The 24,742-nt window shown below is 33.5% G+C and overlaps 1 protein-coding gene across 3 annotated transcripts; it reads right to left on the bottom strand.

Annotated features, from left to right (window-relative positions):
- Window positions 1-50: 50 nt before the first annotated feature.
- On the bottom strand, window positions 51-24,618 carry adck5 (aarF domain containing kinase 5). 3 transcript variants are annotated; one of them, XM_073821612.1, is made up of 16 exons: window positions 24,546-24,618; window positions 23,383-23,457; window positions 14,891-14,985; window positions 13,044-13,193; window positions 12,206-12,281; window positions 11,582-11,782; window positions 9,296-9,436; window positions 8,946-9,059; window positions 7,474-7,605; window positions 7,300-7,383; window positions 6,150-6,231; window positions 5,984-6,062; window positions 5,280-5,371; window positions 3,159-3,411; window positions 2,928-3,044; window positions 51-750 (listed from the first exon to the last, which is right to left on the bottom strand). In XM_073821612.1, exons 3-16 carry the CDS (start codon window positions 14,962-14,964, stop codon window positions 648-650), a joined length of 1,698 nt encoding a protein of 565 aa, XP_073677713.1. In that variant the 5' UTR covers window positions 14,965-14,985; window positions 23,383-23,457; window positions 24,546-24,618; the 3' UTR covers window positions 51-647. The 3 variants fall into 3 exon arrangements, with proteins under 3 accessions (XP_073677713.1, XP_073677714.1, XP_073677712.1); XM_073821613.1 differs by lacking the exon at window positions 23,383-23,457 and having other exon boundaries at window positions 24,546-24,581; XM_073821611.1 differs by lacking the exons at window positions 23,383-23,457; window positions 24,546-24,618 and adding an exon at window positions 19,181-19,395.
- Window positions 24,619-24,742: the final 124 nt, after the last annotated feature.

The following is a 24,742-nucleotide window of genomic DNA, read 5'->3' as shown; positions in this document are numbered from 1 at the left end:
TTTTTTTAAGCATTTTAAATGTAATCGACTTTGAGACATGAGAACAAAACTGAAATATAAATGATTTATTTTCAAAATGCATTGCATTTTAGATTACACATCCAATTCTGACAATAATAAGACTTTGAAAATGAAAGGTTTTACTCAAACAGTCAAATACATTTTGCCAATTATTCACCAAAACCCACATAAATACAACATAAAATGGCACAATTTTTAAATATCTTTAGTAAAAAGGTTTCTGTCATTGCTATTATTTACTGAAACAGCTACACCCCATGAGGTATAAATGTCACTTTGTTCAAACTGATTCGTTTTATAATTATTGCCACCATGATAATCGAGAATCACTGTAGTGTTTCAAACTGAGGCCTACAGAACAAACTAATTGAATGTAGCTCAGCTTCTTGACTGAAACAAGTCTGTAAAATGTTGGAATATCATAATTGATAAAAACTAAATGTAAAAAGTGCTCCGCTTTCTGTGAAATGCAGCTCACCAGCGCTTATTTCAGAGAAAAGTAACACGGATAGAGAGAGAGGGGTTGTGGAAGAGGTTTGTGGAAGATCAGGCTCAAATGAGCGAGTGGTTAAAAGAACGTGAGCAAACCATAGGCTCAGTGGAAAGATGATGAGGTATGAGACGCTTCATTTCAGATACTGATACACGTCCTGGTCCAGTGTGATGAGATTGCAGTAAGACAGCAGCTTGAGCAGAGAGCGAGTGACGCTCATGAGCGCCATCTCTGACCTGGAGGAACACACAATGATTGAAAAGACCATCTTATGCATATTATACACAAACATGGTAAAGCGGCACTCGGATTGAGGTTTAATGTTGGTTTTGTCTTTGTAAGCCCTAAAAGTGAAATGTCCCGGAATTCAGCAGAATTTCATCACTTTACTCGATCGCAGCTTGTCAGATACCACAGACAGAGCTTCACTACAATCCAGATGAAATTCTGATAGAAATATATATTATTATTGTACAGTACAATGTACAAATCAATAACCAATGAGGTAAAAATGTTACAACTATTTTTTAAGGAATATCAGATCGGTTTTTCTAACATTTTAAATTTTAGCTGGCAAAGCTCTTTTTTTTTTTGTTTGCTGAAAAAATAAAAGGAATTGTTTGATTTACATTTCACAAATTAATTCATTCACCATCATTTTCAATAAAAAATGTGTAATAAATCATAAATCCAAAAATTGGACAACATTGAATTTCTGGGGAAAAAATAAAATAAATATACTGGGAAAATATTATTTAAATTTAAAAATAAAATAAACCATTTTTAAAGGGCTCTATTTTTTATTTTTATTTTTTACTTCTGATAAGTTGTTAAATTGCATAATACTTTTGTAATAAATATAATTAAATAATTAAAATCACTGAATTTGTAATAAATGAAAAAAACGAACAAAACAAAACAATGTATTCAGGGAAAATAAAATAAATATAAATATTTGGAAAATAATATTTAAATTTAAAAATAAAATGAAAAACATTTTATAGGGCCCGTAAATTCAATTACATTTAACCATAAATAAATAAATAAAATCACTGAATTTGAGATAAATTAAAAAACAAACAAAAGAGAGAATTCAGGGACAAAAAAAAAAAAAGGAAAACATATATATGTGACCCTGGACCACAAAACTTTTTTACAAATTTTACAAAACTGAGGTGTATACATCATATGAAAGCTCAATAAATAAGCTTTCTATTGATGTATGGTTTGTTAGGATAGGACCATATTTGGCCGAGATACATCTATTTGAAAATCTGGAATCTGAGGGTGCAAAAAAATCTAAATACTGAGAAAATCACTTTTAAAGTTGTCCAAATGAAGTTCTTAACAATGCATATTACTAATCAAAAGTTACATTTTTATACATTCATAGTAGGAATTTTACAAAAAATCTTCATGGAACATGATCTTTACTTAATTTCCTAATGATTTTGACATAAAAGAAAAATCAATAATTTTGACCCATACAATATGTTTTTGGCTATTGCTACAAATATACCCCAGCGACTTAAGACCAGGGTCACACATATATACATACTCTGTTTTCCATTTTATATATATATATATATATATATATATATATATATATTTATATGTTTTTAAATCCTTGAATTTAGGAAAAATAGATTTTTTATAGGGCCCTAAAAGGACTTAAATTAAAGTCTGTGTTATAACTATAAGACTTTGTGATAACTAAAATTTTCTTTATCCATCAATAAATAAATAATTAAATTTACAGAATTTGTGAAAAAACAAAAACATTTTTATGGGGCCATAAAAACTGAATTTTTGTTAAACGTTTGATAAGTTGTTAAACTGCATAAGACTTAATAATAGACTAAATTTAATTCATCTATCAATAAATAAATAAATAAAATCACAGAATTTGTGAAAAATAAAAATGAAAAACACTTTTATAGGGCCCTTTAAGTTGTTAAATTGCATAAGATAGTAATAAATAAAATTTAATTTATCTTACAAAAAATAAATGAATAAATAATTAAAATCACTGAATTTGTGAAAAAAAAAAGTATATAGGGACTAAATTTTTTATTTTTTGTTACACTTTTGATAAATTTTTAAATTGCATAAGACTGTAATAAATAGATTCTAATTTAACCATCAATAAATAAATAAATAAATACAAGAAAAAAACTTGAATTTGGAAAAAATTAAATAGAAAACAGATTTTTTTATAGGGCTTTAAAACGGAAGCTTTGTTATTTTTGATACGTTATTACATTGCTACCATTCAATTTTATTTAACCATTATTTTCATAGAGAATTAAACTGAATTAAAATAAATCTGAAAATTATATCGGAAAAACACTATTTGGGAATACATAAAATGGAATTTGGGGTGGAAAAAAATGTATCCGATTAACGTCATCACCTTAAAGCGAATTCAAACTTGAGGCTCTCCCAGAAGGACCGGACCCAGCGGAAGACAGACAGTCTGGACAGCATCCTGGTGTCTTTGGCCTGAGTTCTGCCCCATCCTCTAACAGCACTGAAACACACACAAACACACTCAAATGATGAAGGCTGAGCAGCATCAAATCTCATCCAAAGATTGACATGGGGCAGAAGTTATTGAAGAGTAGAATGATGTACTAGTGGTTACCTCTTGGCCATGATGAAGTAGCGGTCGACCGGAGCTCCCAGAGTGATGTTGATGCAGCGCACAGTGTTGATGTTCCTGAAGACCAGCAGCATGGGCCGCGGCATGGACTTCAGCACCTGCATGATCTTATCAAAGCGGTTCACGGCCATTTCACGCATGTATGACGTCTCCTCTCGCGTCAGGATGTTACCCAGACCCAGATCCCACATGTTGATCGGCCGCTGCAGCAGCATCTCGCTGAACAGGAAGTATTCTGGGACAGACCAATCAGATGAGAACATCAAAATACTCCAGTTGTCACTTTCTCTTCTATTAATATAGCTGTAAAGTACTTATTAAATCTTTATAATCATGTATATTAAGGTTTACTTATATTATGAACTAATGTATTTATGTATATTATGACAGCTCAGTAAGGCTGTTTTTAAATAGTATTACAATTTAAAATAACCATTTTCTACATGTTTAATACATGTTAAAAAGTAATTTTCTGCTGTGATCAAAACAAAATTTTCAGCATCATTACTCCAGTCTTCAGTGTCACGTAAGGCAGCTAAGGCTGTTTTTATTTTATCAAAAATATAGAAAATTGAGAAATATTATTACAATTTAAAATAACTCTTTTCCTGTTTAAATACATTTTAAAATGTAATTTATTTTATTCCTGTGATCAAAGCTAAATTTTCTGCATCATTACTCTTACTATTACTCTACAGGCTGTTTTATTTGATCAAAAATATAGATTTTATTTTATTTTTTACAATTTAAAATAAACTTAAGAATAAAGTCAAAATATTTCCAGAATAAAGTCTATATATTACGAGAATAAAGTTAAAATGTTTTGAGAATAAAGATGAAATATTACGAGAATAAAGTCTAAAGTTGAAATGTTTCTAAAAAGTTTTCTAAAAAGTCTAAATATTATGAAAATAAAGTGAAAATGTTTCATGAATAAGGTCTAAATATTACAAGAATAAAGTCAAAATGTTTCAAGAATAAAGTAAATATTTCGAGAATAAAGTTGAAAGGTTTTGAGAATAAAGATGAAATATGAGAATAAAGTCTCAATATTATAATAAAGTTGAAATGTTTCTAAAAAGTCTAAATATTATGAAAATAAAGCAAAAGTTTAATTAATAAAGTCGAAATATTACAAGAATAAAGTCGAAATGTTTTGAGAATAAAGTAAATGTTAGGAGAATAAAGTTGAAAGGTTTAAAAAACTAAAAGATCATGTTCCTTTGTGCAAACTCATGACTTTTCACCCACTACATTGCCAGATGATACAGATGAACGTTCGGGTGGATCAGAAGGAAATAATGATAAATACTGTTCAGTTTGTTCTACAGACTGATCGTTATGTGTCTTATGACTTTAATATATCATCACGGGCAGCAGCGTTTCATTTTACTCTTAAAGATTTGGTAACCATTGACTGCCATTATATGACCGACAGACAGTTTGAGTTGAAATTCTTCATTTGTGTTCAACTGAAGAAACAAAGTCACCTACATCTTGGATGCCCTGGGGTAAGCAGATAAACATCACATTTTCATTTTTGGGTGAGCTATCCCTTTAAGTGTTCAGACTCTGTTCAGGAGTTATAGGCATTTATGGCTCTGCCCCTTTCGAATGTTCTGCCATTTCTTTTGCGACGGTAAGTCAAAAGTTGTTTTTTTATTTTTAAATATAATTATTGATATTCGCTCTCCAAAGAATCTTTCTGCACTGGTTTGGTTCAGATTGGGTGAAAAAACCAAGGACTAGTTTGAAAAAAAAAAAAACCCACCACAATCAAATCTGTGTTTGTCCGGAGTGAGCCAAGGATATCAACGACAAAAGACACTTGAGCCTGCGATTGACGGTTAAGGAGTTTTGAGCAATTTCGTACTTTTGATCGCTGTAGCGCCCCCGTCAGGCCGATTGAGGCGAGAGTTGGTGACATTGTAGGCGGTGTGAGTACTACCATCCCTCCAAGTTTCAAGTCTCTACGACTTATGGTTTGGTCTGCACAATCAGTTTTATGTGCATTGCTAATCAGTGACCATTCTAACAATTACAATAACCTACGCACTTGGACCTCTAATCATGAAACAAATAATAATGAAAAAGCTGTGTTACCTTTGACCCCGAGCTGATTTGCATATGTCTTCATGCCGGCTTCATCTCGCAGGATTATGGATCTCCACAGCTGACACAGAGCCGTTCTATCACTGACAAACACAGAGTTTGCCGTCACTGTCTGTTTCACGTTAGTCTCACGTAGCCAGACCTTCAGACTGACGGCTGAAGGTCTGGTATTCGTGGCAGCTTTGATTGGCCAAGGCCCGCCCATAAGGCCGTTTGACCGACATGTCAAACAACCAATCACAGTTCGTTTCGTTCAGCGTCACGTTTCGGGGCGTAGAAATGCCCCCACAACAACAGACTGGCATGCAACAAGTCAGACATTGATATAACCAGCATTGAAAGTTAACGAAGATGAGGGAGAACAAGCAGTAAGTCAGTAATTTGTTCGCGAACGTCGCAAATGTGTATAACAACAACGGCGTCTGCATACGCAGCTTTTAGCAAAACGCTGAGTAAATCAGTCTGCGCTTTGTTTCCCGGCGGACCGAAAATAAACGCGACACTCGCGTGTTCCGGAAATCCGATCAAATTCAACTAATCAGATGACGACTTCAACATTCCTGAAGTGTTTCCAGTTAAGTGAACCATATGCATCAGACGTTTAGCCAACGTTCCGTGGGCGTGACGTCTGAGGCTGAGACTAGTTTCACGTTGACTTCAGTGATGGATGACAGGGTTTGTTCTCAAGTTCTCACCTTTTACTGAGGTTTTCATACAGTCCATGATCCAGCAGAACCAGCTCAGCTTTATTATCTGGACCTCTTCTGACCAGCACTGAAATCAGCAGCATTTCACATGAGCGACACTAATGAACCAACGTCTGGATCATAATGGGACAAATCTGAGCATAGATAATCTCACCGTTTCCAGGATGAGGATCTGCGTGAATAAAGCCGGTGTAAAAGATCTGCTCTGCAAATATGCGGATGAGTTTATCAGCTGTCTGAAACACATCATTATGGACGTTTAATGGTGTGACAGGGTGTCTACAGGTTTGACCAAGTTAAATTTAAGACATTTTAAGACTTTTTAATACCATTTTCAAACAAAATTTAAGACCAAATTGAAAGTCCCGCCAAAGTCAAGCACAAAACTATGAGGATATTTTAAATTATTATTTTATTTAACTGATTGTTCTTGGGAATATTCAACAAAAAACACTATTCCAGAAGAAGAAATTAATTTCTATTCCATGACAATGTCAAGGCACTCACACACTTTGAATCCAATGTAACAGTGTAACAATGTGAATGCACAAACACTTGAATTGTAAGCTCAATACTCTCACTCATACATACACCCACACAATACTCTCTCACTCACAATAAAAGTCATTGATTTGAGGCTGATGTTGGCGGGCTGTAGCAAAAGCTACGTGTTTCCTGCTCTGCAGACTCCAGCGCTTTGATCCCCAATGTACCCAACTTAAAACGTTTACAGCAAACCGCACAGTTAGCCTCGCTGTCATCTTTTGGCACTGCTTTCAGCCACCATGAGAAACTGGAATTTTCAAGCAATTTGTCGCTAAATTTACATTTACCCATATTTCCTTGACGAGACTACGCTGACTAAATACAGATAATCCAGAGAAATACAGCGCTGGGGTCAGGGTTGCCAGATCTGACTGACAGGTTCCAGCCCAAACACGACGTAAAACCCGCCCAAATCATCAAAAGGCCAACTGGGCGGAAACCCGCTTAATCTGGCAACACTGAGGCGTTGTCAAGCAAGCGTGTGTCTAGCAACAGAACAGATTTAGAACCTGCGCAGGAGATTCTCCTCAAAACGATAAACTTTTCCTGTTTTAAAAAAACATTTTAATGATGGAAAAATTCCCTCTAAAATTAAGATAAAAAAAATTAAGACCCTTGGATTTAGATTGAAGACAAATTAAGACATTTAAAGGCCTTATTTTAGGACAACGTAATTTAAGACTTAAGACTTTTCAAGGATCCGCGGCCACCCTGTGTGATGTGAGCTGGTCAATCAGAACAGATGTTATTAAACTCACGTCTTTTAGACTCAGTCCCTGACGCTGAATTTCCTGCACGTTGTTGATTTTACATCCGTCACAGAACTCCGCTGTAAGGACCCTCTAAATAGACACAAGGTCATGGTTTCTATTCACTTATGTGTTGAAGATCAAAGAAAGAGTTTACTGTTATATGAAGGTTTAAACTCGTACCTTGCTGGTAAGGTCCCAAAATACTTTGGGCACAACTACAAACTTAAAATGCTTTAGTTCTTCGGCACACCTTTCAGAATTCCTGCCTTCATTCTCAAAATCCAGCTCCTGGGCCAGCGTTCCTTTTAAGTCCTACCAGCATCACAGAGGAAAAGAAAGAAAGAAATCAAAATAATGACCTAAATGAAGAGAGACTGGGGCTGTTTTTATTTAATCAATAATACAGTAAAAACAGTAATATTTACAATTTAAAATAAATATTTTCTATTGTAATATATTTTCAAATGTAATTTATTCCTGTGATCAAATCTGAATTTTCAGCATGATTACTCCAGTCTTCAGTGTCACACGATCCTTCAGAAATCATTTCAATATGCTGTTTTGCTGCTCAAGAAATATTTATTGTTATTACCAATGTTTATTATAAAGCAGTCTGCAAATATTTTTGTGGAAACTGAAGATTAGACTGTATTTTTATGTATTAATTATAAATTAATTGTATTATACTTCAAGATGTTACTTATGCTCCGGCATTTATTCAATCAAAAATACAGTAAAAAAAATAATTTTGTGAAATATTATTATAATTTAAAATAACAGTTTTATATGTAAGGGATAATGTACAGGCAGCCGGTAGTTATCGCAGAAATAAGCCCCGACAGTGTGATCAGGATGATCAGTCTTGTATCACACTGAAGGGGCTTATTTCTGCGATAACTACCGGCTGCCTGTACATTATCCCGCTTATTACACGGCTACTTGCCACATAAGGAAAAAAACTGGACATGAATATGAATTTGAAACCTTTTATTGGCATATTTGTTTTAAATTAACATTTTTATCCTTCCGCGAAACGATATAGTACCACGTGACTAACATTCAAACTATGTACGTTAGAAAGACAATTTAAATAGATTAATGTCGAAATTTTCCATTGTTAATTGTGGTTGTCCAGTGTTTGTCACAAGATGGCGCCAAACGGTAATCTTTGTTGGCAGAACTTGGCACGGAGGGATTTTAAACATACAAGTAGTACCGGCTATGCGTTATTACTTTGGAGCGGTGATTATTTGAAAAGAACGAACCTGCAAATGTCTCAACTGACCAATCAGAATCAAGCATTCCAAAGAGCCGTGTAATAAGTGAATATATTGTAAAATGTAATGTAAGTTTAATTTTAAGCATAATTTCTTCAGTCTTGATCCTTCAGAAATCTTTCTAATATGCTGATTTATTATCAATGTTGCGAAAACGTGCTGCTTAATATTTTTGGAAGCTGTGATACTTTTTTCAGGATTCTTAGATGAACAAAAAGTTCAAAAGAACAGCTTATTTAAAATAGAAATATTTTCTGATCTTTTCCATTTTAATCAAATAAATGTAGCCTTGATGAGCATAAGAAACCTTTTTAAAAAAGTACTTCAGAATATTTCAATAGGAAATAATGCAAGATAGGAATGGTGGTGACTGACCTTTAAGACCCAGCGGAAACCAAAGCTGGGGTGCATAAATTTCACTACATCCAGCAAAATCTCTAGAGTCCTGATATCACCATCAAAACGATCCCTGAGATCAATATACTGCACCTGAATAACGTCAACACATCCTCAGAACAACACAAATACATCAGCAATCGTTAGATTATAAATTCATGCTGTTCCTCTATATCGCCTGTTCTTGCAAACATCTGCAAAAATGAATCTAATACGATGTTCCATGTAAATACAGTACTACACTGGAACATCAAATCAAATTAAAGCAATAAAGCTATATAATGTCATTCATTCAAATGATGAATCAAGTAAAACGCACAATAACACACCTTTACGGCCACAGGCGTCCCATCATGCAGTTCGGCCTTGTGTACTTGGGCCAGACTCGCAGCAGCCACAGGCTCATAGTCAAACATCCTGAACAGCTTATCTGGAGTAGTGTTAAAGTCCTCCTGGAATAAAGCGTCTACCTAGAATAACATGAGTTCAAATGGGTTACAAAACGTTTTGCAGGTTTATTTCTCATAGGTCTTTGAGTCCCTGATCTCTCCAATATATAATTGTTTATGGTAAGGTCAGTTTATTTTTAAAGAAATTAATAGTTTAATTCAGCAAGGACACATTAAATAGATCACAAAATGTAAAAAGCCATTTATAAATGTTCAAATAAATGCTGTTTTTGAGCAATAATAATAATAATAATAATAATAATGTTTCTTGAGCAGCAAATCAACATATTAGAATGATTTATGAAGAATCATGTGATACTGAAGACTGAAGTAATGATGCTGAACATTTAGCTTTGATCACAGGAATAAATTACAAAAATGTAAAATACATTCACACAGAAAACAGCTATTTTAAAGGGCAAACATGCAGTTTTTTCATGCACCAAGTTGGAGATTTTGGGCTTTTTGGTTTTTCATAAAGTGTTTTTTCAGACTAATGGAATGAAAACACCCAAAAACACTGTTAAGTGTTTTTTTTTTATAGCACTTTATCTATTTGTGTTAATAGATTTCAATTACAATCCAAGGCTGTTCTCTCAAAATGAGTTTTTTCTCCTAACACAGCCTTAAATCAGTAACACTCACACACACCACTTTACATTTTTATTCCTGTATGTATCCTGAAGGTTTTACAGAGGGATTTGTTCATATATAATTTGCTTGAATTTATAAATTTTATTCTGCCCAAAACGTATTTTCTGAAATATGGAGTGATACAATGAGATCCCTCTGTAAAAAAACATTTGACTCTAATATGTCAAAAAAATTAAACAAGAATCTTGAAACTGATTTTCATACTAGGAAATGTATGCAAATGAGTGCATATTTCATTAAATTCATTTGCATATTTAAACCTAACATTTTTGAAAACAAACAATGTTTGCAGTATTTAAAAAATTATCCCACACATTTAAATGATAATGTACATACATATTTATAATCCACATTAAGATTATGATAAAATTATTTACTAAACTGATTTTATCAAAGAAGTCAAAACTAGATTTAGAATTTTCCCTTCATACCCAAAGATCACATACAATTTTATATATAAAAATTGCTTGATATTAGGAATGCACGAAACATTCTTGGCCGAAGCCAAACAAAATCAAACACTGGGCCGAAGGCCGATTACCGAATATGGTTTTTCGTGTTTTTTCCCCTATGCATTTTGCCATTTTTTTTTTTTCACCATTGCATAAATTAAATAGCCAATATTCGTTTTTTACAGTTTTGTCTTGCTTTTCAATGGAAAAATAAATAAATTACAAAACAACAATTTAAAAATATTCACTTAACACTGAACATTTGAAACATTTTAGTAGACATAATTATAGTCTACCAACAAAGCACAATTTAACTTAAAATTCATAAGTTAGTAAAATAATATTTGGCAATTTTTAAGACACCCTTCTTAAATCAGACATGTTTTCAAATGTACAAATAAATGCAGCCTGGCTGAGCAAAGGAGAATGTTATAATAAATGTATTAATAGAGCTGTTGTAATGATTGTTATAATCTTACTTTTTTATTTTATTTTGCAGAACAACAGTAAAATTACAATACTAACATTTATGAATGTTGACTTTTATTTTGGCGGAAACCAAAGATTTATGAATGATTCTCATCACACAGATTTTCCTCGTGCTTTGGACTTTGAACCCTGGCTAATGAACTTGTGCAGCGTTGTCAGAATAAATACAATTAGTGCTTGTATTAGACAACAAAGTTCTGGAGTTTATTTACTAATGGTTTAAGGTCATTTGGTGATTTCAGTCATCATACAGTAACCAGCAACAACCACCCCTTTCTCTTCTCATGGAAGACATGTGATGCGATACTAAACAGTCTCTCGCTGTCTGAGCTTGTAATGATTTTTGCATCTTACTCTGACAGTTTTAAATGATTCCACACTACCGACATGTTTGCTGCATTAGTGCGTGCCTCTAATTGATCACGTCACGTCATTGTTCGGTATAACTTATTCTGCCTTTTCGCTTATTCGTCCAAACACAGAAAGAGCTTTTTTTTTGCTATTTTTGGTCAAATAGTTTTAGTTGCCGAACATTCGGTGCATCCCTACATGATACGCTGCAGCTGCTCACCTCTTTGTATCTTCTGTTGAGAGCTTTATCCTCCAGCACGTGCAGGGTGCGGATGTACTCTGGAGGTAGTAGATGGTTGAATGCACACAGGCCCTGTCCCAGCTTAATATACAGGCCTCCGTTCTGTATGGCCCCGTCTACCATGCTATCAGCTGCTCTCTGATGACAAGCTGACATGAGCGAATCAAACTCTGGACTGCTCTGGCAACAGGGATAGAAAGAGATGCTTGCCATGTTTACTGTCCACTTTCTATTTACAACACTGGATACATTTATGATGATGGAAATAATGGAAAAGTTCCCCCAAAAATAAACATTCTGTCATCATTTAGTCACCCTCACGTTGCTCCAAAACGTGTAGGACTTTATTCTGTGAAAAATAAAAGAAGATATTTTGAAAAATGGCTGATTGTTTTTCTTGTCCATAGTCACTGACCAAAACTTTTTGGTTACCAACATTCTTCAAAATATCTTCTTTTGTGTTCAACAGTAGAAAGAAAGGCATACAGGCTTGGAACAACATGAGGGCGAGTAAGTGATGACTGGATTTTCATGTTCAGGAGAACTATTCCTTTACTTCTTAAGTCACAAAACAATATTTACATTGTAGGGACAGAAACATACCTCCTCCATGCCTCTCAGAGCAACGTTGGACGTCCACCAGTAATCTGCTGATATCATAAGCCCGATGTAGAGAGATCTGATGTAACACAGATATACATATACAACTTACTTCACTGTTTTAGTCTTATGTTAAGAATAGTGGCTGCATGATCTAAATATGTCAAAAACTAATGCAATAAGCTGAAATATGTGACCCTGGACCACAAAACCAGTCACAGGAGACAATTTTTTTAATTGAGATTTATACATCATTTGAAAGCTGAAAAAATTATTTGGCAGAAATACAACTATTTGAAAATCTAGAATCTGAGAATCTTGTGCAATAAAAAGTTGTCCAAATGAAGTTCTTTGCAATGCATATTAGTAATAAAAAATTAAGTTTTGATATATTTACAGTAGAAAATGTACAAAATATCTTCATGGGACATGATCTTACCTTAATATCCTAATGCTTTTTGGCATAAAAGTAAAATCAATAATTCTGACCCATACCATGTATTTTTGGCTATTGCTACAAATATACCCATGTTACTTAAGAATGGTTCTGTGGTCCAGGGACACATACAGAAATGGGTGATATAATGCCATACACTAGCATCCACAATGTTGGGGTAGTTATGGTTTTTAAATGGTTTTAAAAATTATGCTCACCAAGGCTACATTTATTTAATACGGTGAAAAACAACAATATTGTGTGAAATATTGCTACAAAATAACTATAGTAATATATTTTAAAATGTAATTTATCCCTGTGATCAAAGCTGAATTTTCAGCATAGAAGTATCTAAAATGATGCATGTAAAATTGCAATGATTGAACATTATTAAAGGATCTATACCTGCAGAATCGGCTGACTCCCTCAGCTAGTATCTTCATCTTCCTCCTCTCTCTGGGCTCTGAGACTGCATATCGCACACCAATCACCAGCGGCACACCCACAGAAACGCCAACAAATAGCTTCCTAAAGAGCCTGTGACTCTTTACAGCTCTAGAGGAACACAACACAATCCCAGCTTCACTGACAAATAGTTCTGTTTACTATAATGTAGCACTTGCTTTGTCATATACTCTACCATACATAGTGTTTTCACTTTTAAAGGGATAGTTCACAGAAAAACTGTTGTTATTAATTACCCGTAAGACCTTTGTTTATCTTCAGAACACAAATTAAGATATTATTGATGAAATCCGAGAGCTTTCTGACCCTGCAGAGACAGAAACGGAGCTACCACATTCAAGTCCCAGAAAGGTAGTAAGGACATTGTTAAAATACTCCATGTGGCATCAGTAATGTCATGAAGTAATGAGACAGGGCTTTTCTGTTTAAGACATCCAGGAGCACAGTCAAAATTTCAGGAGCACATTCTAAGCAATAATCAAAAAATCTGATTAAAAAAATTTGCCTTCGCATTACGAGGTGATATTTGACTCCTTGAAGTGATTTACAGGTTAATTTTACCTTTGTAATGGCATTTTTCTAATTTTTTTTTTTTTTTTATTGTCACATTTAAAAAATAAAAATCAACAGAATAAGAACAAGTAGGATAAGAATAAGTTACCAATCAAAATGAAATCAGTATTTCATTTTTTAGTGTATTTTCATGTTTAATGGGGCTCAGAGGTGGCACGAGTGCAATCAAATTCATAAATTCATGTTGAGATTAATGTTTTAAATCTAAAATTTTGAGTACAGTAATATTAAATCATTTAAATAACTGAAAAGATACTTTAAAAATTAACCTAAATCTGCCAGCAGGTGGCGGCAAGTCACTGATTTAATTACTGAATCATATCATTCACTTGATTTGTTCAAACGTCTGATTCTTTCAGGAATAAAGCAAGTGTCTTTCTGAATGGGAAACTGAATCATTGACTCACTAGATTAGTTTAAAAATGCACGTTCATTCATAAATGAAACATCACCGTGTTTGAATGCAGATGTGCAGCGGCTCAGTTGTGACTTGTTTCAGACTATTTTTGATGACGAAATAGAGCAAAATCAAGCAAGGTTGTTAAAGTCAGACAATGTAAGTCACTTAATATTAACTTCTTGTTTAATTAACTGTTGTATTAAATCAATATCTCGTTTACAAACTCCCTTAAAAATCATTAAAATCTGTCACTCATCTTAGTTTATCGCGATCTCTTAAAGATCCATTATAATCAACAAAGCTCTCTACACTGCACAATCACTCTCTTAATTACACTCTCTCTACACTTTGTTTCTGAAAGGATTCGTGAGATATGTCTGTGATACATTACTCAACGTTGCAAAAACACGTAGAAACCTTTGAAGCTCCCCTGAGCGCAAACACAAATATGCTGATCGGGTCAGTCGCACATGGTGCTCCTGAATATTTTTTTAATAGTCACACGCAGTAGTTTTCAGTCGAAAAATGCGAGTGAAATGGTCGCACCGTAGAGCCCTGGGAGAATACTTTTTGCATGTTTCATGGTAGTTGCATTAAAGACTGACACAAAAGAGAACAAAATTAAATGTGTCAGTTGTGTTGCTGTCTATGAAGGGTCAGAAAGCTCTTGGATTTCATCAAAAATATCTTCATTTGTGTTCTGAAGATGAACGAAGGTCTTAAGAGGTTTGAAATGACATGAGGGGGGAGAAATTAATGACAGAATTATCATTTTTGGGTGAACTAAGACAAAAGTCAAACACATGAGACCCACCTGTGTGAGGAGAAGAACTTCTGGTCGAGTACTTGGAGGCCTATGAGCCGAGGACACCGGCGTAACAGAGACATATGACGCCGACACAACCTTAACTGAACACAAAGAAAATAAACTCACTTTAGTTCACTGTGTTTAACGCTGAGAGATTCTACTGGCATTTAAAAGCATTACAAACCAGGCAAACTTTATGAAAATAACTCAGAGATGAACTGATGATGGTGTGTTTACATAGACGACAACACAAGACGTTCCCGTCAAGGCCGTGTGGAAAATGTGAATAAAGGGAGAATGTTTACAGAAGCAGGGAACAAAATGTCTTGATTTGTGGACGGGTCAGGGATGTGCTCCAGTTTAAAGGTCTCTATAGAGTATGATAAACAACAGATCATCAGCAGCCCCTCATTCTAGATAAACCATCGAAGCGCAAAGAGCCAATGTCCAAAACAGAAAGCTTCTGTTCTAAAAAGAGACTTTAAACATCGCTTCCCTTCGAAAATGTTTCAGGTAACAACAGTTCTAGCCAAAATACTCTAGTAACTCTAACAAAAGGAACTGCGCCATGGTATCAGATGTTAGTACAAGAACTAAAACACATTTTCAGAATTGGGTAGGTGGAAAATTACCATAATTATGCACTACATACATAAGTACTAAGTACTAAAAAAAACACTACAGTACTATAATAATGCATATCCAAAATATGCAGGATTGTTTACACATACAAAAGAAAAATCATGGTAGTACCATCATGGTACTTTTTTTTGTTAGTGCAGCAGTGGTTCTCACTCTTTTTGACTCCAAGGTCCCCATTGTTCACAACAAAATCCCACAATTTTCCATGATTTACAGCATAAGAATAAAAGTAACACTTTACAGCAGGGCTATTCAATTGGCGGCCCGCGGGCCAAATCCGGCCCGCCAATCATCTTTGTCCGGCCCGAGGGAGAAGTACGCGCAACTGGCTTGAATTGTTTTGGCACTAATTAGTTTGTCCACTAGGCGGCAACGCTGGCCCGGGCCAGCCAAAAAAGAAAAGCAAGAGAGCCAAGAACAACAACAATCTACCGGAGACCGCAACATCAATAGACGGCAGATTTAATAAGCACTTGTTGGGCTCCAGACTGCGACCAAATGTTCACATTTTTCTTGCTGGTGCGACTAAATTTTGTGAGGGGTCGCACTGGCGCGACAACCGCGTTGTTCAACTCATAAGCGCTGCTGTTTCTGTTTCTGTTTCATTTGAGAAACATAAAACGGCAAACGAAACGAAAGAGAAACCAAAGCGCGCCACGTTTGAGCTGCGCAGCGCGGACCGTTTATCAATTCGGACCGCAACGCAAACACACTTGTCCGAGCTCAGAACAGCCGGGAACCAAAGTTCATTTCGCAACACTGTAACTGCACAGTGCTGCGAGATCCAGTGAGAAGTGTTTGAATTCGCACAGAATGAATTAAGGTTGCTGCAAAATCTATTGAGAATAAATCAAATTCTGTTATAAACAGCGCTGAGGTATGTCAGAAAACCAGAAGTAACGGCAACTTAAGCATAGTTGAATGTTATTACAGTATTCACATAAGGGATTGTACAACCTTTTGAAAGAGAAATTCAAGACTTTCAAACATTTTGCACAACCATTTCCAGCACGTAAAACTCTTATAATCCAATGTTATTTGGATGGCCAAATAACTGAATGTTATTTTGAAGGCCAAAGTATACTTTGTGGTAAACAAACACTAATGTAAAAAAATTAAAATACATCAAATCACAATTATATCCAGTATATTGCAATAATAATCTATGTAGTTTACACATAAACAATTTATAGTTCATGTGTAGATATTTAAATAAAAAAAAAATAAAAAAAGGAAAATCATCTAAATTAAAAGTTGTTATATATTTCAGAGCCTATTAAATGTTGAAAATATTGGCTTTCAATTATACTGTAATGTTGAATGGACATAATTAATATGTAAAACTGAGAGAAAATTCATTTAATAAATACACCAGTACCAGTACTGATATCAATACTTCATTAATAATAGGCTACTTGGTAAAAAAAAAAATATGCCATTAAACACATATTTAAAATATACTTTGTCGTTTCTACCTTAATTTGGAGGTCCAGTGTGAAATTCTGACTATAGAAATATGCGATTAATCACGATTAATTACAGAAAAACGCGTGCTTTTTTTTAAATTGATTGACAGACAGCACTAATGTTAACCTTTTATAGATGTTGGTGTTGTAATATTAGTTGATTTTAGTGCATTTCAATTGAATTGTATAGCCCCCCCCCTAGAAAGAGATCGGGACAGCCCCCATCCCATTGGCCCCCTTCAAATTTTCAGCTCGATAATTGGCCCTCAAATGAATCTAATTGAATAGCCCTGCTTTACAGTAATTTTTACTGCTTAACTTTAGTGAACATGAACTAAGAATGAACAATACTTCTACAGCATTTATTAATTTTGGTTAATGTTAATTTCAACATTTACTAAAGCAATATTAAAATCACAAGTTGTGTTTTTTAATGTTATTTAATGCACTGTGAACTAACATAAACAATTATGTATTTTTTTTATTAACTAACATTAAAAAAAGATTAATAAATGCTGTCATAAATGTATTGTTCATTGATCATTCATGTTAGTTAACATTACATTAACTAATGGAAACTTATTGTAAAGTGTTACCGAATAAAGGATAAGGATTTGAAAAAATATTTTAATTATAATTTCTACACATTTTTTCGAGGTTATATACACTGCTGTTTACAAGTTTGTGATCAGTATTATTTTTAAAGTTTTTTTTACAGAAGTCTATTATGCTCCTCAAAATTCTATTTATTTGATCAAAAATACAGAAAAAAGTTTTACTATGAAATATTTTTGCAATTTAAAATAAGTTTGTTTTTTTTATACTTTAAAATATAATTTATTCCTGTGATACAAAGCTGAATTTTCAGCAACATTACTCCAGTCTTCAGTGTTACATGATCCGTCATAAATTATTCTAATATGTTTTTTTATATCAATATTGGCAACAGTTGTGCTGCTTAATATTTTTTTGGAACATGTGATTTTTATTTTACGTTTTTTTGATAAATAATAAGTTAAAAAGAACAGTTTTTATTCAAAATAGACATCTTTACTAGCAATATAAGTCGTTGCTATCACTTTTCATCAATTTAACACATCCTTGCTAAATAAAAGTATTTATTTCTTTCAAAGAAAATAAGAAAGAAAAAAAATGACTGTCCCCAAACTTTGAACGGTAGTGTAAACTGTTACAAAAGTTTCTATTTTAAATAAATGCTGTTCTTTTTAACATTTTATTGACCAAAGAATATTGAAAAAAGTATCACAGGTTATGAAAACAATATTAAGCAACACAACTGTTTCCAACATTGATAATAAATCAGCATATTAGGATGATTTCTAAAGGATCATGTGGCACAGAAGACTGGAGTAATGATGTTGAACATTCAGCTTTGCATCACAGGAATAAATTCAATTTTAAAGCATATTAAAATAGTAAACACCTATTTTTAATTGCAATAATATTTCACAATATTACTGTTTTTTTTTCTGTACTTTTTAATCAAATAAACAGCCTCGATGAGCAGAAAACACTTCTATGAAAAACATTAAACTTTTGAACATCAGTGTATGTTACGAAAACCCTGGTTTTTCCAACCCTAGTTGGTCCCAGTGCCCTGGTTAGCATTATTATTGTTGCTACCAACGTAAAACTTGTCACCAAAAATTAATTCATCACAATGAAGAGTCTCAAAGCTTTTTTTTGCATTAAAAGGGAGAGTGTTACAATAGTAAACAACAGTAACTACTGTAACATTACTTAAGGCTATTGCTACCATGGTAATGTTTTGTAAGTGTGCTGCTAAGGTTATCAGGAAGTGCTAGACTGTAAGACAGGATGTCAGTCTTTCTATTCTTAGACTTGGATATAACAATCAGAGTTTAGTTTGGGATTTAAAGCTTAAAGTTACAACGATCAAGTATAAGGCATGTTTTGACACTTCCTCTGGCCTTGACTGCTCTGATTCAGGGTCAGCCCTGAACTTCCAGACATGGAATATATTCTGTATTTACTCTTAAATACCTCTCTAATAAGTCCTGAAGTGTGAAATAGAAACAGTGAGTGACCTTTCATAAAGCACCAGCATCAAACTGATCAGGCAGATCGAGCACAAGAGAAATTTACCGTTACTAATCGACTGTTCAGCGTTAACACAACAGTAGATGTGAACGGTTAATGTCCTTACCGATCTGAACGTCTCTGCCGCCATGTGTCCGGTTAGTTCGGGCTGATAATCGCATGAGTGAGTGACTCGCTACGGTCCTCACTCGCGGACACGGACACTTCTTCCTCGCGCTTCAAGATCACGCACGCGCGTGCTCTGATTGGACAGCTGGGAAAGAGTCTGTTGTGACATCGCCGGTCACGTGACAGTGGTCTGACGCGACCTTCAGATCTTGTGCTCCCCCTTTAACAACACATGCCAATATTACTGTGATATATATATATATATATATATATATATATATATATATATTAGGGCTGTCAAATGATTAATCATGATTAATCACATCGAAAATAAAAGTTCATGTTTACATACTAAATGTGTGTTTTCTGTGTTTATTTATTATGTATATATAAATACACACACAAACATGTATTTTCAAGAATTTGTTTTAGATTTATATAGAAAATATTTATAATTCTCTATATAGTCTAAATTAAATAGAAGTATAACTATTCATTCATATAAATATTTGTTTAAATTTATACATGTATGTGTGTGCATTTATACATACATAATAAATATACACAGTAAACACACATTTAGTGTATAAACATAAACTTTTATTTCGGGTGTGATTAATCGTGATTAATCATTTGACAGCCCTAATATATTTACTAAATAAAAATAATTAATTTTGGCAGCGGCTGTTTACACTAAGTGAAAATAGCAATTGATTCTATAAAATGACAGGATTTTCTGCTAGAACATTGTAAAACAGTTTTTAATAATAACTATTGAGTGTAATTTATCGTTTTAATTCAAATTAATAAATAGATGCCACCTTATTGGGTAAATAAATAAAACTCTATCCCTACCCAATACTTTATTTTCAACTTTTGGACTATTTACTTAATTTTTATTGAAAATAAATGCCTTTCTCGTGTGATATGTATGGAAGCCCGTTTCCACCACTGAATATAAAAAAAATACTAATAAAATATTGCAACTTTTTTTTCTCAGAATTGCGAGATATAAAGTCAGAATAGCAAGTCAGAATTGCGAGATATAAAGTCAGAATTGGGAGATATAAAGTCAGAATTGCGAGATATAAAGTCAGAATAGCAAGATATAAAGTCAGAATTGCGAGATATAAAGTCAGAATAGCAAGTCAGAATTGCGAGATATAAAGTCAGAATTGGGAGATATAAAGTCAGAATTGCGAGATATAAAGTCAGAATTGCGAGATATATAGTCAGAATAGCAAGTCAGAATTACGAGATATATAGTCAGAATTGCGAGATATATAGTCAGAATTGCGAGATATATAGTCAGGATATATAGTCAGAATTGCGAGATATAAAGTCAGAATTGCGAGATATATAGTCAGAATTGCGAGATATATAGTCAGAATTGCGAGATATATAGTCAGGATATATAGTCAGAATTGCGAGATATAAAGTCAGAATAGCGAGATATATAGTCAGAATTGCGAGATATAAAGTCAGAATAGCAAGTCAGAATTGCGAGATATATAGTCAGAATTGCGAGATATATAGTCAGAATTGCGAGATATATAGTCAGAATTGCGAGATATATAGTCAGAATTGCGAGATATATAGTCAGAATTGCGAGATATATAGTCAGAATAGCGAGATATAAAGTCAGAATTGCGAGATATAAAGTCAGAATTGCGAGATATATAGTCAGAATAGCGAGATATAAAGTCAGAATTGCGAGATATATAGTCAGAATTGCGAGATATAAAGTCAGAATTGCGAGATATAAAGTCAGAATAGCGAGATATAAAGTCAGAATTGCGAGATATAAAGTCAGAATAGCGAGATATAAAGTCAGAATAGCGAGATATAAAGTCAGAATAGCGAGATATAAAGTCAGAATTGCGAGATATAAAGTCAGAATTGCGAGATATAAAGTCAGAATTGCGAGATATAAAGTCAGAATTGCAAGATATATAGTCAGAATTGCGAGATATATAGTCAGAATTGCGAGATATATAGTCAGAATTGCGAGATATAAAGTCAGAATAGCAAGTCAGAATTGCGAGATATATAGTCAGAATTGCGAGATATATAGTCAGAATTGCGAGATATATAGTCAGAATTGCGAGATATATAGTCAGAATTGCGAGATATATAGTCAGAATTGCGAGATATATAGTCAGAATAGCGAGATATAAAGTCAGAATTGCGAGATATAAAGTCAGAATTGCGAGATATATAGTCAGAATAGCGAGATATAAAGTCAGAATTGCGAGATATATAGTCAGAATTGCGAGATATAAAGTCAGAATTGCGAGATATAAAGTCAGAATAGCGAGATATAAAGTCAGAATTGCGAGATATAAAGTCAGAATAGCGAGATATAAAGTCAGAATAGCGAGATATAAAGTCAGAATAGCGAGATATAAAGTCAGAATTGCGAGATATAAAGTCAGAATTGCGAGATATAAAGTCAGAATTGCGAGATATAAAGTCAGAATTGCAAGATATAAAGTCAGAATTGCGAGATATAAAGTCAGAATTGCGAGATATAGTCAGAATTGCGAGATATAAAGTCAGAATTGCGAGATATATAGTCAGAATTGCGAGATATAAAGTCAGAATTGCGAGATATATAGTCAGAATTGCGAGATATAAAGTCAGAATTGCGAGATATAAAGTCAGAATTGCGAGATATATAGTCAGAATAGCGAGATATAAAGTCAGAATTGCGAGATATATAGTCAGAATTGCGAGATATAAAGTCAGAATAGCGAGATATAAAGTCAGAATAGCGAGATATAAAGTCAGAATTGCGAGATATAAAGTCAGAATTGCGAGATATAAAGTCAGAATTGCGAGATATAAAGTCAGAATTGCGAGATATAGTCAGAATTGCGAGATATAAAGTCAGAATTGCGAGATATATAGTCAGAATTGCGAGATATAAAGTCAGAATTGCGAGATATAAAGTCAGAATTGCGAGATATATAGTCAGAATTGCGAGATATAAAGTCAGAATTGCGAGATATAAAGTCAGAATTGCGAGATATAAAGTCAGAATTGCGAGATATAAAGTCAGAATTGCGAGATATATAGTCAGAATTGCGAGATATAAAGTCAGAATAGCGAGATATAAAGTCAGAATTGCGAGATATAAAGTCAGAATTGCGAGATATAAAGTCAGAATTGCGAGATATAAAGTCAGAATTGCGAGATATAAAGTCAGAATTGCGAGATATATAGTCAGAATTGCGAGATATAAAGTCAGAATTGCGAGATATAAAGTCAGAATTGCGAGATATATAGTCAGAATTGCGAGATATATAGTCAGAATTGCGAGATATAAAGTCAGAATTGCGAGATATAAAGTCAGAATTGCGAAATATAAAGTCAGAATTGCGAGATATATAGTCAGAATTGCGAGATATAAAGTCAGAATTGCGAGATATAAAGTCAGAATTGCGAGATATATAGTCAGAATTGCGAGATATAAAGTCAGAATTGCGAGATATAAAGTCAGAATTGCGAGATATATAGTCAGAATTGCGAGATATAAAGTCAGAATTGCGAGATATATAGTCAGAATTGCGAGATATATAGTCAGAATTGCGAGATATATAGTCAGAATTGCGAGATATAAAGTCAGAATTGCGAGATATAAAGTCAGAATTGCGAGATATAAAGTCAGAATTGCGAGATATAAAGTCAGAATTGCGAGATATAGTCAGAATTGCTTTTTTTCTCACAATTGCAAATTTATATCTCAGAATTCTGCATTTTTTCTCGCAATTCTGACTCGCAATATTATTTTTTTTTTATTCAGTGGCGGAAACGGGCTTCGATAGATATGCGATTTGAAAAGGGAGGAAAAAAAAGTTCGGCAAAAGGCGGATTCGAACTCGGGTCGATCGCGTCAAAACGACTAAAGGCTCATTCACACCAAGCACAATAACGATAGCTATAATAACTAAAGATAACATTTAAATAATCGTTTCAAATTTAAGAGAATAGCAGTGTTCACACCATGACTATAATGATAATGATACAGGGATCACTTTCAGAACGATTTTTTTTTTTTTTTTTTTTACAGCTCATAAAACACTGACAGCTAATCAGACTTTATTCATGTAAAGGGCTTTTGCATTTAATTAGCAGGCAACATTGTAGAGAAGCAAACAGACATTGCACAGCAAACAAGAACATAAAACATAAAATTACCTCAGGAATTTAGTGCTAGTTTGGACAACATTGTCTTGCCTCCTTTGAAGCTCGAAACATTTGTGCTGGTTGACGCTGTGTAAATACAACAAAAACAGACAATTATCGTTCACTAGTGTGGACGCAAATAGTTATCGTTGTATTTATAGTTATCGTTATCGTTCTTGGTGTGAACGGGCCTTAAGACATGCATTTTACCATTTAAACTACTGGAGGTAATGTTCGTCTTTTGTGGTGTTGACTAGCTTATTAGAATTGAGTATTCCATAGAGCCTTCTAATAAATATACATAAATAATATAAACGTAAACCAAAATACACTTAAGATTAAAACTAAATGAAACATAAATGAAATTAATTTGCATAGAGATTCCATTTTTTTTAAACACTTAATTTGGACACCTTATGAGGCAATTTTCTCAGTATTTTTCACTCTCAGATTCCAGATTTTCAAATTGTTTTATCCTATCCTAACAAACCATACATCAATGAAAAGCTTATTTATTCAGCTTTCAGATGATGTATAAATCTCAATTTCAAAATGTTTACCCTTATGACAGGTTTTGTGGTCCAGGGTCACATATATAGAAAGAGGATTTAAGGTTTTCCCTATTTCAATGGAGTTTTTATACCACGAGGAATGGCATTAAATACAGTGTATTCTTTTAACAAAGCCCCAAAATCAAAGTTCCTGGAAAATTCTGAAAAAAAAGAAAGAATATATCTGACCATTGTCATATCAACTGATTAACAAAATATGTTTTTTAAATACTATTTCTGTAAAAAATATTCAAATAAAACACAGGTGAGATGAAAAATTATGTTTGTAAACTAGTAACAACAATGATAAAACAAGGACTGATTCCTGCATCTGAAACAAACAAAAGAAGGTAAAAAATGATGAAATACATGTTTAATGTATTTTATTTATATTATTATATTTATAATAATTTTATTTTATTTATTTAAAATTATATTTTATATTATTATTATATTTTATTTATATTATTAGCCTATTATTTAATTTCTTAATTTTGTATTGCATTTAGATAAAAGAGTCCACGTAAAGGTGAAATATTTAACCGACGTATTTTTCTCTTTGAAATTCGATATTTGAAACTCAATCTTAGCAAAAACAGTGAAAATATAACGTTACCCACTAACCAAAAAGTTTCCATGTGGCGATGACGCTCGGCCTAATCCCCTGACACTGGGAGGCAGATGGTGTGATCATGATATTTCATCAGATTACATCACAAACCAGGGGTTTGTCTGTCTCAGAGGGGGAGGGGACAAATGCTCAGGTCAGATTTTCTCTAAGGCAGCAGTTTGATGCGACTATAAATATTTAGCGTATTTGT

Source organism: Garra rufa, chromosome 17 (assembly GCF_049309525.1).
Source record: "Garra rufa chromosome 17, GarRuf1.0, whole genome shotgun sequence".
NCBI lineage: Eukaryota > Metazoa > Chordata > Actinopteri > Cypriniformes > Cyprinidae > Garra > Garra rufa.
Note: the sequence above shows the minus strand (reverse complement) of the source record. Positions and strands in the feature narration are given on the sequence as shown.

What these genes read in the sequence shown, in the direction of transcription:
- adck5 (XM_073821611.1), bottom strand. Translation starts at nt 19,204, where the DNA reads ATGGCGGCAGAGACGTTCAGATCG. An exon ending in TTTGGGACCTTACCAGCAAG is followed by an intron (nt 7,384 to 7,473) that starts GTACGAGTTTAA and finishes GTGTCTATTTAG; the next exon opens with AGGGTCCTTACAGCGGAGTT. An exon ending in AAGTTTGAATTCGCTTTAAG is followed by an intron (nt 751 to 2,927) that starts GTGATGACGTTA and finishes GTGTTCCTCCAG; the next exon opens with GTCAGAGATGGCGCTCATGA.